This window comes from Limulus polyphemus, unplaced genomic scaffold (genome assembly GCF_000517525.1).
Source record: "Limulus polyphemus unplaced genomic scaffold, Limulus_polyphemus-2.1.2 Scaffold27, whole genome shotgun sequence".
Taxonomy (NCBI): Eukaryota; Metazoa; Arthropoda; class Merostomata; order Xiphosura; family Limulidae; genus Limulus; species Limulus polyphemus.
This window is the reverse complement of record NW_013665637.1, coordinates 118153-133347: the sequence shown is the minus strand read 5'-3', so window position 1 is coordinate 133347 and position 15195 is coordinate 118153. Positions and strand designations below refer to the sequence as shown.

Below are 15195 nucleotides of genomic sequence, written 5' to 3'. Positions count from 1 at the left end.
GTAAATTATATGAAAATGCAAGAATAATAATAAACAGATAAAAGACATGCATATAAACGTCAATATATCAAATTATCAATATAACATAACAATAAACAGATAAAAGACATGCATATGAACGCCAATATATCAACTTATCAATTTCACATAACAATAAACAGATAAAAGACATGCATATAAACGCCAATATATCAACTTATCAATATAACATAATGTTACGCCTCCAGTCGTTAGTTAATTTTCCGTAAATTCGTTCCGACTAAACTTTAGCGACACAAGTCCTTTCTTAAACAAAACTGGTTTATTCTTTCCGAATACAACTTTACGATACACTTAATTTCAACAGTCGCTCTATAACAAACACTATAATTCACATCTCACGTGGCCAACAATATTTTATCCGCATACATTCAATTACTCACTGTCTCCCCGTCGCTTCGTGGCCGGTCTTATATATATACAAGACTACACTATATCTAGAAAGATCACGAGATTTAAGGAAAAGACGTGAAAGTTCGAGAATGACAGATTGCAGCCAACTGTGACGCATGGTGGTTTCAGCGTGATAGTTTGGGGAGCTGTTTGGGTTGGTGGGAGATCGAGCTTAGTGGAGTGCATTGGCAACATAAATTTTGTGAAATACGTTGAATTATTTGAGGAAGGACTCTTGCCACTTTATTCCTCGGGTTTCGTTGTTCCAGGAAGATGGAGCACCGTGTCACACTGCTAGAACCACCCAAAACTGGCAGGAAGAAAATGGTATCCAGAAGTTGTCCTGGCCGAGCCAATCTCCTGACATGAACCTCGTCGAAAGCCTCTGGGCCATACTCGACCAGCAAGTCAAGAAACAGCCAAAAACCAACTTTGAAGAGCAATCTACTCCAAGTTTTGAGGCAAGAGTGGGCGAAAATCCCACAATCTAAAATTGACGAGATGATTCTCACGATGCCCCAAAGGATCAACGAACTCCACGAAGCAAAAGAAAGATCTACTACATATTAATTAAATTATAAATAATGATGTACAATACTCACTTAAAGCAACGAGAAAGATTCAGAAGGTTTGAATAACATGACAACAATTGAACTACTATGCAAAAAATGATTTGTAAACAGTCATGTAAGCAAACTGACCATAACTATCACTTCTAAAAATAACTTACTTTAACACTCACACACAATATAAACTAAATAGTACTCTCGTATTAAACTTAAAATAAATAGTAGTGTATATCTAACAACAAGCCCCTCTTCAATAAAAATATTTACAATATTTTTTTTACACTACATACAAAGACTGTTTTCACTTCATACACAAAGTCTACTCATACAGTCTGCATCAACATTTACAGTTCTCTTGTTGGCTTCAATGTGGAATTGGTAGTTTTAGAGATACAATGCCCACCTCATAATTCTCACACTGTCAATTTTACACCTCTGAATGTATGCAAGGAGTCGATGGTCCATCTAGATGATGAACTCCTTCCTGTAAAGGTAGTTCTGGAACTTTGGGTTGGCAAATATGATGGCCAGACACTCTTGTTTTTTCACAGAGTAGTTCTCACTATTCAACATCTTTTTTGCTTATGTATATTGCTGGAAACAGCCCATCTTCATGTTCTTGTAAAAGTACTGCTCCAATTCCAATGTCTGAAGCATTGGCCTGAATGATGAATGGTTTGTTGATGTCTGGCATTCTAAGGATTGGTGAACTTTCCAACATGTCCTTTAACTTTTTGAATGACATCTGCTGTAGTTGTTTCCACTTCTCCTTGTTGGCTAGACTTTTCTTGGTCAGGTGAGTCATTGGTGCATCAACTTCAGAAGAGTTTGAGACGAACTTCCTGCAGTAACCCCAGGAAGGATCTGACTTGCTGTTTGGTCATTGGAGCTGGTGCATCATGTACGTGGGTGAACTTCTCTTCTTCCATGGCAATCTTTTTCCCACCTTGTGTCCAAAAAAAGTCCAGCACAGAATAGCCAATGTAGCACTTAGACAGTCTCATAGTCAGACCTTCTGCCCTCACTCATCTGAACAGCTCTCTACATTTCTTCAAGTAGTCTTCCAATCTGACTGTGTGGGTTAGATTGTCATCCACATAATGCTAAATGTTGGTGGTTCTGTGCAACATCTTCCTTATCATGCAGTTTACTGTTGCTGCTGAGTTGACAGACTCAAGTGCCGTTCTCTTAAACTGGTGATATCTGTTTTCTTCTCTTTAGAGCCTGTCTCCATCAGGATCTGCCAATAACCTTTACTGGGGTCAATCTTTGAAAAGAACTTGGCCCCATCTAGTTTCACCATGATAGCCCCTGGGTTGCCCATAGGTTCAGAGTCGAACTTCATCACGAGGTTCAGCTTCCAGTATTTTATGCACAAGTGGTTTGAGCCACCCCTCTTCTTTACAATTGTCACTGGCGAAAAGTAGGTTGAATTCAAAGGTTCAATTCCAGCTTCTAACATTGACTCGATTTCCTGCTTGATCAGGTCTCTAATCACATAGGGCATCTGGTAGGGATTCACATTGGCTGGATCCCTGGTCATGGTCTCTATCTTGTGTTGTACAAGGTTTGTCTTGTCTGATCTATCTGTGAAGACATGTCCATACTGGCACAGCAGATCTTGTAGTTTTTCTTCTGCTTGCCAGTCAGTTATTCACTGGTGTTGACATCCTTGTATGTCTCATCTCCACCCAGTGGTCTTAGGTCTAGTAGGTTTTCAACTTCTATAACAAAGTCACTGACTTCTGGCTCTGCATCTATGACAGCTACACCTGCCATGTGCATCTGTGCCTCAATAGCTGCACACATTAGGTATTCTTCCCTCTTGAAGTACTTCTTCAACAGATTGGCATGGTAGATCTTGGTCTTCCCATCCACTTTCATTTTATAATCCATTCTGTTGATCACTTCCTGCACTTCAAAAGGTCCCTTCATATGCAGGGTGAGTTTGTTATTGTATGTTAGTAGCAGAACCAAGACCTTGAAATGTTGATCCTTGGCCTTCTTGTCAGAGAAGTGCTTCTGACTGCCTTGAGATGCATACAAGCTCTCGAGCAAGTTGTCAGGTTTCCTCCAGTTAGTTTCTGAGGTCTAACACATACTTTTGTCTCCTGTCCACAGCTATTTTAATATCTGCATCGGATCTCATGCTGTTCTTCTGTATAGTAACTAAAATGGTATAAATTTTCTACTTGCATGTGGAAATTCTCAATAAGCAAATAACTTTGCTTGCAGGTACCTGTCCCAGTCACGTGGTCTCTCCTGGAACATCTTCTTCAGCATGCTATTTAAGACTCCATTGACTCTCTTACAAAGTCCATAACATCTGGAGTTGCATGGGGTGGCAAAGAGATACCTAGCATTGATGAGTCTTCACACCTTTTGCATTAGTTCTGAAGTAAACTGGGTCCCTCTGTCACTCAAGACTTCTTTTAGAAAGCCTTCTCTGCAGAACACTTCTAGGAGGGCTTCTGCTACTGTCTCCTTCTCTATCTTCAGCAGTGCTGTGGCTTCTGGATAACGTGTTGCATAGTTGACTGTTGTCAGCACATACCATTTGCCCTTGTCAGAAACAGGTGCTAGTGGTAATATGAAGTCTACAGCTACTCTGCTTAACAGCTCTTCTATGAGAGGCACCTCACCCAGTGGCACCTTGGCTACCTTCCCTCTAGTCATATGACCTGCAGAATCTGGTCACATCTCTCCAATGACCCACAGCCAATAGAAGTTGCTGGTGATTCTGTCTGTCATTTTCTTTGCTTCTGGGTATCCTCGCACAATCGACTCATGAACCAACTTTATCACTTCAGCCAAGTATTCTATTGGTACTATGATCTGTTTAACTTCCCCAGTATAACTATCTTGATAGATCCAGTACAGCACTCCTCTGTTTCTGTAAGTCCCTTTCCCCTTTGTCTTGTGCTCGATTTTCATCTGAACACTGTCCCAATATTTTTTGCAGTGAAGGGTCTTTCTTCTGTTCTTCCTTCACTTCCTGTAAACCTACATTCGAGACTTGAAGGGGCTTGATGTCTTACTTGCTTTTCTTTTCTTGAGCTCTAGTGGTGACTTTAGATGTTTCACCAGTTTTCCTTTTGTCTGGTTCATACCAACTTCTACTGTGTAGTATATTTCCAATCACCAAATCATAGATGGGTGCCTTCATACACATGGCCTCAAGGTCTCCCACATAGTATGGAGTGTCCACATTTATTCTTACTACGCGAAACTTTCTCACTGTCCCATCAATCAGTACACTCAGATGTAACTTGCCCCTCATCTGGCCATCATACACTAGACTTGTTCTAACTGCTGCACTATTGCACCCAGTGTTTCGTAGGGCTTTCTTGCCCCAAGATAGTCTTCACCCACTGACATGTTGTAATTTGTTAGCACCTCTGAATGTTTGACCCGTTTGAACATCAGTCATACACTGTTTAATCATGAAAATAGCACTTCCTTCTTGTGGTGAATTTGTCGAGCTGTCTCTATTGTTTTTTCTGGCAGCAACATTCATGGTAGCAGCCACTTTTTCTTGTTTCTTGCTACCACCATCTTTATGGTTAGCTGCAGCTGCTTTATGTTGAGATTTCTGCTGCTGCTTGTTGGTGAAAGACTTGCACTCACTTGCAATGTGCCACATTTTATAACAAGCATAGCATCTCTTCTTCCTTCTGTCTGTTGACTTCTTTGATGGCATTCTGCTTCTGGTCAGCCCAACTTTAACTGTTCTGCCAGCTAGATTATCTCGTCCACGTCTTTTGGTGCTCACTCCTTCAAGAACAGTGAGCTGTCAGATGAGCACATGATCATGAACTGTTCACGTACTAGTAAATATGCCAGTCCTTCAAAACTATCTTCACACTTAGCCATTTCAGTCCATCTTGTGAAGTATCACCATAGGTGTGCCACAAACTAAAATAGTTTATCCAGTGTCAGGTTTGACTGCTTTGAATTTCTGGCAAAAACCTTCCTCTGTAAGTTCCTACTGTTTCAGCAACACCACTTTTAACTTGTCATTGTCCATGAAATCTTCTGATGTCATGCCTGTATACAATTGTAAGCCTTTTCCTGTGAAAAGAGGCTGAGATAGACTGTCCAGTCACCTTTGTCCCAGTTCTGACTTTGGGCGAATTTTTCATACCTCTCCAGGTAAGCATCCATGTCATCTTTATGTTTAGTCTTTCTCTTTCTATTTCCTTTTCTTCTTTTAGTCTTTCTTTCACTCTTCTTTCCCTAGCTCTTGTTGTTGTTAAACAAACTCCCATAGATCACCATCTTTTAGCCCAAGTCGCTTACCTCTCTCTACCCATTTATCAAAATCAGTCGACATGGTTTTATAGCATGATTGTAATTCGCCACCACTACAGTTTTTCGTATATAGTCCTACTTATGCTGTCGTTCACGTCTTCTTTTACAGACATTTACCACTGTATAATACTGGTTGGCTCGCCAAATGTCGGATTTTATATGGGCCGGATTCTTTACAGCAAGTGTTTGTGACTTGTTATCAATAAATTTCAACAATAAATGGATTGCACACAGTTCACTTGTTTTAAGATAATATATTCAAAACAAGTCAAATGTATGTACAAAAATATTCGTTACACTATTGGTTATCATAGTTGTATCCAGAGCTTTAAATAATTGTCTTATCTTACTTACTTGTACTTACTTGGTTGCCTATATATATATTGACCGACTGAGGCCTAGAAGTTTCTACAAACTAAAATACATTATGATGCAAAATTACTCACTTAAAGCAACGAGAAAAATTCAAAAGGTTCGAGTAACATAATGTCAATTTACAACAATTGAACTATGCAACAAATGATTAGTTAACAGTTACGTACCTGGACATAACCATCACTTTTAAAAATAACTTTCTTTAATTCTCACACAATATAAACTAAATAATACCATCGTATCAAATTTAAAATATACAGTTGTGTATATGTAACACCTGCCATATAAAAATTAAATTAAATCCACGGCCAGTACGCAGCTATACAGGAAGGCATGTAGTAAATTATGAGGCTCCATATAAACCACAGACTACATTTAAACTACCGGGTGCGTTTAGAAATATTGCCCAGGTGTTATTACAATATTCATAGCCATTTTTGCTGTAGGCTGGCAGAATAATAATGAAAAAGAACAAATGGGCGATGCCTATTATGAACCACTACCGCAGTTCATGATAAGCTTGGAAAAAATATTCAGTGCTGAATTTTATTAAAAATATAAGCTAGAGCCAGTGTTGCTTGACCTAAAATATGAAATATTCGTACTGGAACCTTACAATTGTCGTTTTTATATATTTTACACTGCAAGTATTTAAGAATGTCCCAGTAGAAGTATTTTTTATACGAACTATGACATCAAGTTGACCTGTACTGCGTACTGTAACATATACAGCTTAATATCACATACTATCAGGTATTGTTTGACTCTTTACTTTCTAAGAAACACTATATTTAATAGTCATTATTACTATGATTATTCTTTCGTCTTTGCTTTGCTTTCCAGTTCTCTCATTTAACACTAGTACAGTACATGTGCTCCCCTTCACTACTTATTAACTGTGCTATCCTGCTCGCGTTCTTATATTTCGACACCTTGCAAAGGTGGTTAGAATTGAACATTATCATAACACATAAGCACATGGAGACAACAGGTTGTTGGTGATGTTCGAGCTTATATTATAATATCATTGGGTGTGTTCTTATAGAACTGCCGAAATCTGCGCTACAAGAACTATTACTATTTGGCAGACCCTTACGTATAACAAGATAGTGAGATGTTTCAAATGTAATAACACGAAATAATTATCGTACATTGTGAACATTTTTTGTATTATTGATCTCACGTTAGCGGAACAAATTGCAGAATCATGTTAACGTTTACACGTTTGCTATTATAGTTTCGTAGTTTAACTTGCTTGATTGTATAGAACTCACTTTGTTTACCCAACAAAGGTCGGCTTAGAGGTAACCACACTACATTCATGATATTAATTAAATAAATATTCACAATGACACTTTGAAATGTTTGTGTTTAAAAAAATACTCGAAACTCTTCACAATACATTGAATATTTTGCTGTTTTTAAAAATGCATATCTTGCAACCAATATATTTTTATTTCGAGTTTTTAGGAGCAGATTTTTCTTATATGTGTATTTACTTAGGTTTTGTCACAAAGTAAAAACATTTTCAAATTTGATGCCATCAGAATGATATTCAAATGTGATGGACATTTACTGACAGCTGTGATACGCTGATAAGTTGCAAGTAGATATTGCACATAAAAAACAAAGCCTAGATAAAAAGAGCTAATTTTACATATCTCTTTATTTCTGTAGTTTATAAAATACCTAATAAGTATGACTTTTCTTTTAGGACCCTCGGCCTCCATTCAATACAAGGCTAATTCAAGCAACAAAATACAAATCATCTTGTCCACAGCACGTTGAGTACTATGGCATTGATAAGGGCATTGATCTGGTGGAAGAAGACTGTCTCTATCTCAATGTCTTCTCCCCCTATGTAAGTATATTTACAATAGGAGTGAAAACTTGGAGTAGTATCAATAATTATTTATTTTTTGTTGCTGATTCCCCACATATATAAATATATATTAGTCACTCATAAGATTATTACTTCATTCTACAGCATTGCTGACAAAACTGTAATAAGAAAAGACATCCTCAGCTTGTTATTAACTGTTGTAACCTGAGTTTATACCTTTTATTTAAAACTACATACGGGTGTTTAAGTATTTCTCTATTTATTTATAATTTAAAAGATTATTTGAGTGAAACATAACCTTATATGTAAAGTGTTGTCCTGACTCCAGTAATGGATTGTTTTTGTTTGTTTTGTTTGTAATTAAGCACAAAGCTACACAATGGGCTATCTGTGCTCTGCCCACCACGGGTATCGAAACCCGGATTCTAGCGTTGTAAGTCCGCAGACATACCGCTGTGCTATTGGGGGGCCCAGTAATGGAAAAAAATAACTTACTTTTATTATTATTTGCATCAATCAGTAAGAATTTAGACAATGAATCTATAAGAATGACTTGTAATGAATAAAATAATTTATGTCTATATAATTATGAATTATCACGTGACAGTAAGATAAAGGTAATTATTACTACTGTCAACCATTGCAAATTGTTGTAATGAAACCATGACATTTTCTCTGTCAACCTATGCCCAAATGGTTATAAAAATTATAACTATTACCTTTGGCAATCTGCAAAAGAAATACAAGTGGTTAACTACACATAGTTTTTATGTGTGGTTTAGAAAAAGCAACATTCGAGAAGTTTGTTTGTTTGTTTATTGTTAAGCACAAAGCTACATAATTGATTATCTGTGTTGTGCCACCACAAGTATCAAAGCTCATTTTTGGATCCCCATTGGGTCAACAGGCTTATAACGCTAATTTTGAGTCTTTATTTCCGGAAGAGGCGTCAGCTGAAAACAATAAAGTAGATGAAAGTACAAGCCTTGCTTCTCTCTTCCATGTGTTTTTCCTCCCTGTTCGAGTCCCGACAAAGACCTGTCTTTGTAGTGAGGCACAGTGAATATGTTAAACAATTCCGAGTAATGTAAACTAATATCACAACTTATTATAGTGTTTCTGTTTCATTCTGTTCGTCATAACTCTGCTCTGTTGCTCTTTGTAATATAAGAAAATACTGTGTACCTATTAATGAAGTTCAATATGAATACATCAAAGTATATATACAGGTATATCGTATCTTTATGTAAAGAACTAACTTTATTGAGTAATAAAATATGTATAGAAAATTCATATTTCAAGTAACTAGAGATGTCATTGATATTGTAGCCTCTCAGTTGGCTGAGTCGAATATCTTTTTGCAAAAATCGAAGACCCATGGAACAACCAGTTAAAAGATCAAAAGGGTTTGAGTGTAAAGTGTGATAGAAAGTGAATGGCTTAGGCTATGCTCGATTTTGAAGTTTGATAACATCAAATTAACTTTTATTTCTTCAGTTCATATATAATTCATACAGGATTAAAGGATGCCGTATCATTATAGGCTCAATTATATTTGTATTACTTTAACCTAGTTTAATTCTAGATATTTTAAGCGTACATTACACCATAATCAAATCTTATTACTTATTAATTATGTGACGATAACTTACCTCTACATACAGAAATGCTTTCTTCCTTGTGTGTTTCCTTATGATATATGCATCACACTAGCCTTGAGGACGACACAACCTCCATGCACATTAACTGCCCCTACGCTCTTGCACTCATGATAATATCATTATTTTCCTCAGCGTTGTACGACACAGATATATTCAAGTTTCGTCTGTATTCAATTTAATGAGATTTCTTCTTGTTAACGAAACTTTGTTTTTTAATATACTGTGGCTTTGTCTTTACAGCTTTACTTTATTGTAATAAATTCTCAAGTGACGGAGACTTTAACTTTGTCCTGTGTGATTGAGGATATTACTTACACAGGCCATATTTCTATTATGGTGTCAAAGGGATCATTGACTAAGGAGGACTTTACAGCCATTTTGCAGCGTGTTGTGGGATCCATTATGCATGCTAGGCTTTCTGTTCCTGTCTATTATTCTGATGTTTCTTTACCTCATTTTGAGTTTGAACAGGTGGAAGACAACATTGAGTGACTGTTCCATTCTCCTGGATTTTATTGGGTACCTTCCTACTGGTCGAAGAAAATCCTCAGCCTTGAACACTGTTTCAGGACTTGATTTCTCAGATATGTTCATTTATTTCTCTTTCGCCCGTGTCTTATAATTCTTCATGCTCTTTGATCGAGATTATTTAGTCTTTCATCTTTCACCTCACATTTGGGTCCACTCTGACTCATTCCTAGAAAAACTTTGTTACTGTTACTATATGTCTTGTCCTCCTTGTCTTTCTGATTCTCATGTCCTAGCTTACAGCCATTCTTCCTTTCCATTTCTTGATTCTCAATCTTTGGGATCTCTATTTCCTGCTTGAAGAGCAGGCCTCATGTCTATTGTTTCACTTTCCAGTGCTCAGTTTTCACGTCCTTGTCTTTTTCTCACCACCCTTCTTATTACATCTCCTTCCTGCAACTTATTTCTGAGGTGCTTCATTGTGCTCCAGATGAGTTTTCAGGAGAAGTTTGTTCTTTTCTTTTTACCACTATGGTTTGTACCACTTCTTCTGTCCTATTCCGGCTTATTTGGTTTCTCTACTGTTGAGACTTATTAGGTAGAGATACAATTCTTACTAATATGTGCATACTTGCTTCATATCTGCATGATCTTTGTCAGACTCTTTTGTTTACCCTTATGTCTTCAGTGGTGTTTCTTACTCACTGGAGACCCAGGAAGTGGTGGATAAACACCGGTTCTCATTATCTTCTTGCTTCTCACAACATCACCTACCCCTCACCTTCCTGTTCCACCTTCCAGCCCTTCCTTCTCTTCCTGCCCTCCCACTGCATACTATTAGGTCCCTACATATCTCATTGGTGATTAGCCCATCAATTTGGGACCCATTGGAGCCCATATATCTCAGTTAGTTGACCTTTGGTCACAATTTTCTACTGACAGAGGGTTTCTTCAAGTCTTCACCATTGATGGTCTGTCTCTCCAATTCTCTCCTCCACTCCCTCTTTCTCCTTTTTCCATTTCATTTTCTCCTCCTTTGAATCCTGTTTATCTTCAGATTATTGAGAAGGTGGTATCAGTTCTTTTGGCCAAGCACACTACCAAGAGTGTACACGACCCCTCACCAGATTTTTACTCTCATCTCTTTGTGATATCCAGGAAGACTGGGGACTGGCATCTGGTAATCTACCTTTTATTTTTTTCTGGTCATTCCCCATTTACAGATGGATAATTTCTTTTCTATCTGGTGGTCTTTTCACCTGGACTGTGGATGAACAAGGTTGATGTTTCAGATACCTTCTTCCATATCTTAATTTCCTTATCCTCAAGATGTGTTCTATGATTCATCCATCAGAATCATGTCTTCCAGTTCTGTGCTCTTCCCAAAAACATAGCTTCTGCTCTTTATGTCTTCATTCAAATTATGAGGACGTTCACTCGCCACTTTCATGGCCTGGGACTGAGATTCTACTTCTACATGGATGATTGACTCCTCTTAGTCCATTCTCAGGAAGTATCTTCTCCCACCTCTCTTCTTCTGCAGAAGGCTGCTCAGTTGGGGTGGTTTGTCAAGATACCTAGTCCTTTCTTACACCCACTCAGAATTTGGTATATTTGGGCATCTTCTTCAACTCCCTCTTGGCCAAGCTCAGACTTCCCCTCTTCACATGTGAGTTACGGAGTGTCTAGTCACCGAAATTCACGCTTCTTCTCATCCTAAATGGGAGGTTTTATGCTTTTTTAGAATTTGGTTTCCGTGAAACCCCTTACTCCTTTGTGGTTCACGCATATGTGCCTTCTCCAGTGAACCCTTTGGAACCAATGGATCCTTTCTTGAGATCCACTGTCCTCAATTGTGATCCTTTCCTCTCTTCTACTTGAGGAATTGTTATGTTGGCTGAACCACGCCAATACTGCCTCTGTAATTCCCTTACCAATACCAGACTGAATCTCCATCTCTTCACTGATGCTTTCTTCTTAGGCTAGGCTGCTTCTCTAAAGAATGATATGACTTCTGGCGTTTGAACATAGGACGAGTTTTCACTCCATATCAATGTGCTCAAACTCCTTGCTGTTTGTCAGGCATGTCCTCATTTCTTGCTCCTACTGGTAGATTACTTGGTCATGATTCTCTTCAGCAATTTCATAGTCATTTTTTACATCAACCACAATGAGAGTGCCCATTTCAGGACCCCTTGCCTTTGGGTATTGGGTTTGTTTTGTTCACTGTCATGTGCCAGAAGCTATGAATGTGGTGGCAGATCACCTCTCTTGGCTTGACTGCATTCTTCCTACAGAATGGTCTTTACACCCCAGGTCTTTCATTGAGTTTGCTCTCGGTTGAGGATATCTTTAATAGATGCTTTTGCCATCCATCTCAACTCTGAGCTTCCTCTCTTCCGGCCTTCAGTTTCTCATACTTCAGCTCTGGTAGTCAATATTCTCAGCCAGGATTGTTCTCATCTTTTTCTATAAGCTTATCCTCCTCTTTTTCTTCTCCCTTGGGTCCTCACTTTGATACATGATACTCCTTGTCAGGTCCTATTGGTGGTGCTTCTTTGGTCAGCTCAGCCATAGTTTTCTTTTCTTCTTCATTTAACATCCATACTCCCTTCCTGTATCTCACATATCACTGTTTCATCAAGGGATATTGTCACATGTGGAATCTATCTTGTCTGTTTGCCAACACAAGTAGTGTATCTATCATCATTGGTCCATCTACCACTCCCTTCCTCTTGGCTGTCCCATCTTTCTGCCTTTTGTTTGTTTAACCATGGTTTGTCAGTCTCCAACATTGTTGGTTATCAGATGGAGTTGTCCACTACATTTCACTTTTTCTGATACCACAGGTTGTTTTATTCACCTGTACTTTCTACTTTTTTCTGCTGCTGCCCTTTTCTCTGATCTCCTCACCCAACTCCCATACCTAACTGGGATCTTAAAGTATTTTTGCACATTCTCAAATGTGGCCTGTTCGAGCTATTGGTTTCTTGTTCTTTATACCACCTTTCTCTCAATACTAGTTTCTCCCCTCTTCTTACCTGTATTTATCATTGTTTAGACATCTATGCTATTGATTCTTCTAATACTCTATTGCACTGCACTTATATTCATCTATATTTAGACCAATCTTGCCTTCCTAAGACTTCTGCCACACAGGAAGGTGATCACATTTTCTCTTCTATTTTCCTTCTTTCTATTCCTCACCTCTATGATTGTTCAGACCTAGATCAGTTATTGTGTCCTGTTCGGGCTGTTTGATGGTATCTATTATGAACCTCTCTCTTTCGTGGTCCCCATCATTGTTTGTTTATAACCTAGTACCTTTCTTCTTCCAATGACCTCTCCCCTTCTTCAGTTACTGTATGGGTTTGCCAACTTCTCTGGTTGGCATATGCTTCTCTAGATGTGGCTGTTCAGAGACTGTTCCACATTTCTTCACATCAAATTCGTCACCTGACACATTCTGTTACTTCCTATTTTTGACAAAATCCTTTAGGGTGGGCATGTCGATGACTTCTCACACATTCATTTCTCTTTATCTCCATCATCTGGTTGCTTAGTCTCCTGCCAGCTTTTGACCGTAATCAGTCATCATTCTTCAATCAATCCACCATCTTTGACATGGGTAAATGTATTTATTTTTTCCCCTTCTCTCCCTTTTAGCAATATAGGATCCTACCAGGTGGTTGATGTTGACTCCCAGGGTATGCTCATTTCCTAAAATCTGCATCGAGCCAGGATAACAGAAAGCACTCAGACCATTTTCCCTGGCTCTACCAGTGTCTACTGTAAGATGGGGTTTTCCACAAGACCACTGGAGGCATCCTCGTGGTATAAACATTTATTCAATTGTCTGGTCTAAACATGCCAATTCCATTAATTACCATTGAAAAGGCCAGCACCAAGAACGTGTATACCCACTTCTTTGGCTCATGTTTGCCAACTTTCACAAATAGGGATTCATGGCCACCCATTGTCTCCAATAAAATACCTATCTAGCTAGTGGTCCAGTGAAGATACAGGCACTTATTTGGGCCTCCCCAGTGCAAAATTCCCCCATTGTTTCTTCACGTGGAGCACAGGAGACCCTTGCCACTTACCAGTTTCTAGCCACTGTAGTGGTGGACTATGGAGAATATTCACCAATTAGAAGTGGGGTGGTGGAGATGCTGTTGGTGTAGTGCAGATTACCTATTACAAACATAATGTGTCCTCTTGCAGCCAACACCTGTTCAGTAATGTTGAGGTGTGCACACACTGTATGGTCAGATCATGTCCTAACAACACTACACATAGCCAAATTCTCATTCCACCCATTCCTGCAACACTTGGCGCTCAATTTCTTCTCCCCCCCCCTTACATTTCGGGTGAAGCATATATCCTGGTTGAAAAGAGATGTGGTCTCCAATGGGTGTGCACCTATGGAGCCCCTGCCATCAAGTGTCACACTCCATGGGCTTCATTTAAGTAACTTTTAGCACCAGTCTCTCCAAAATTTAAGCATTTCTGTGTGTATGGAGTTGGAATATCATCTCAGAAGTTAAAAGTTTCCTAATCTGAAAATGTGTTTCTGATAGATACTTACCTTCGTACACATTCTCATCCTCTGTGTCCGGTGGGGAGTATCTATGGGAAAGAGATTTTCAAGTTAGGATAATGTTAACTTTAAACTGAACTTTAAACTATCTCATGGTTAGTATTCACTGTGTTTTTAAATTATGATTATCACTACAATAAGTGTTATACTAGACAATTCAACTTTTTTTCTATGTTTGGTATAAAAGATAGTAGAGAAAAAAGAGTTAAAGCAACAGAGAAAAAATTAAGAATTTGGCATTTTTAACCTGAACAGCATCTTACGCGATAAATGGGCTAAATGGTGGTCAGCATCACCAAGATTCGTGCATAGTCATTTGTAATATTTAGTTGCTGACCAGAGGGAGGGTAGCTAGTCAATAACACCCCCGCCTACATAGCTACTTTTAACTAAAAGTGCAGACTATTGTTGCGACATCGAGGTCACGTGACTAGTATCACACCACTTCTCAGACGAATCAAGATTCGCTCAATTTTCGGACAGTGGAAGGATATGAGGTCTGGAGAATGCCTCACCAAGAGTTTTGGCTCAACCAATACGGTCTTCCAAAAGTCCAGAGGCTTGGTCATCATATCACTTGCCCACTTCTTTCGTCTGACTATGTTGGCAGGTCTTAATAAGGGCTTCCGTCTAAGCTGCTGTGCAACGATAACCCAATCTGTGGAGAATCTGTTGAACAGATTTCGGGCTCATCCCACCAATTTTTTCCACTTCTGCAGTTTTTAGTCTGGAATCCATTTCGATGCTCCTCTTGACAGCCCTTTTTGTCCTCTCCGAAGGACTAAGACGACCCAGACGCTGCTCAGTTGTTTCATTGCCGTGTTTCCTGAACTGCACGATGATTCTGTTGACTGTCGAATTTTGCCGCTGACTTATTCCACCATCTGCTTGACCAAAATCTGACAATTGAAGAGAACTTTGAGTTCTAGGCATGTT

At 38.7% G+C, this 15195-nt stretch overlaps 1 protein-coding gene across 2 annotated transcripts in view; it reads left to right on the top strand.

Moving 5' to 3' along the window:
• LOC106459304 (cholinesterase-like) overlaps window positions 1-15195 on the top strand; it is a 68527-nt gene that overhangs the window by 12005 nt on the left and 41327 nt on the right. For both annotated transcript variants that reach the window (XM_022385956.1, XM_022385960.1), the window contains exon 2: window positions 7402-7548. In XM_022385956.1, coding sequence (XP_022241664.1) covers window positions 7402-7548 — 147 coding nt within the window. The remainder of the gene's footprint in view (window positions 1-7401; window positions 7549-15195) is intronic.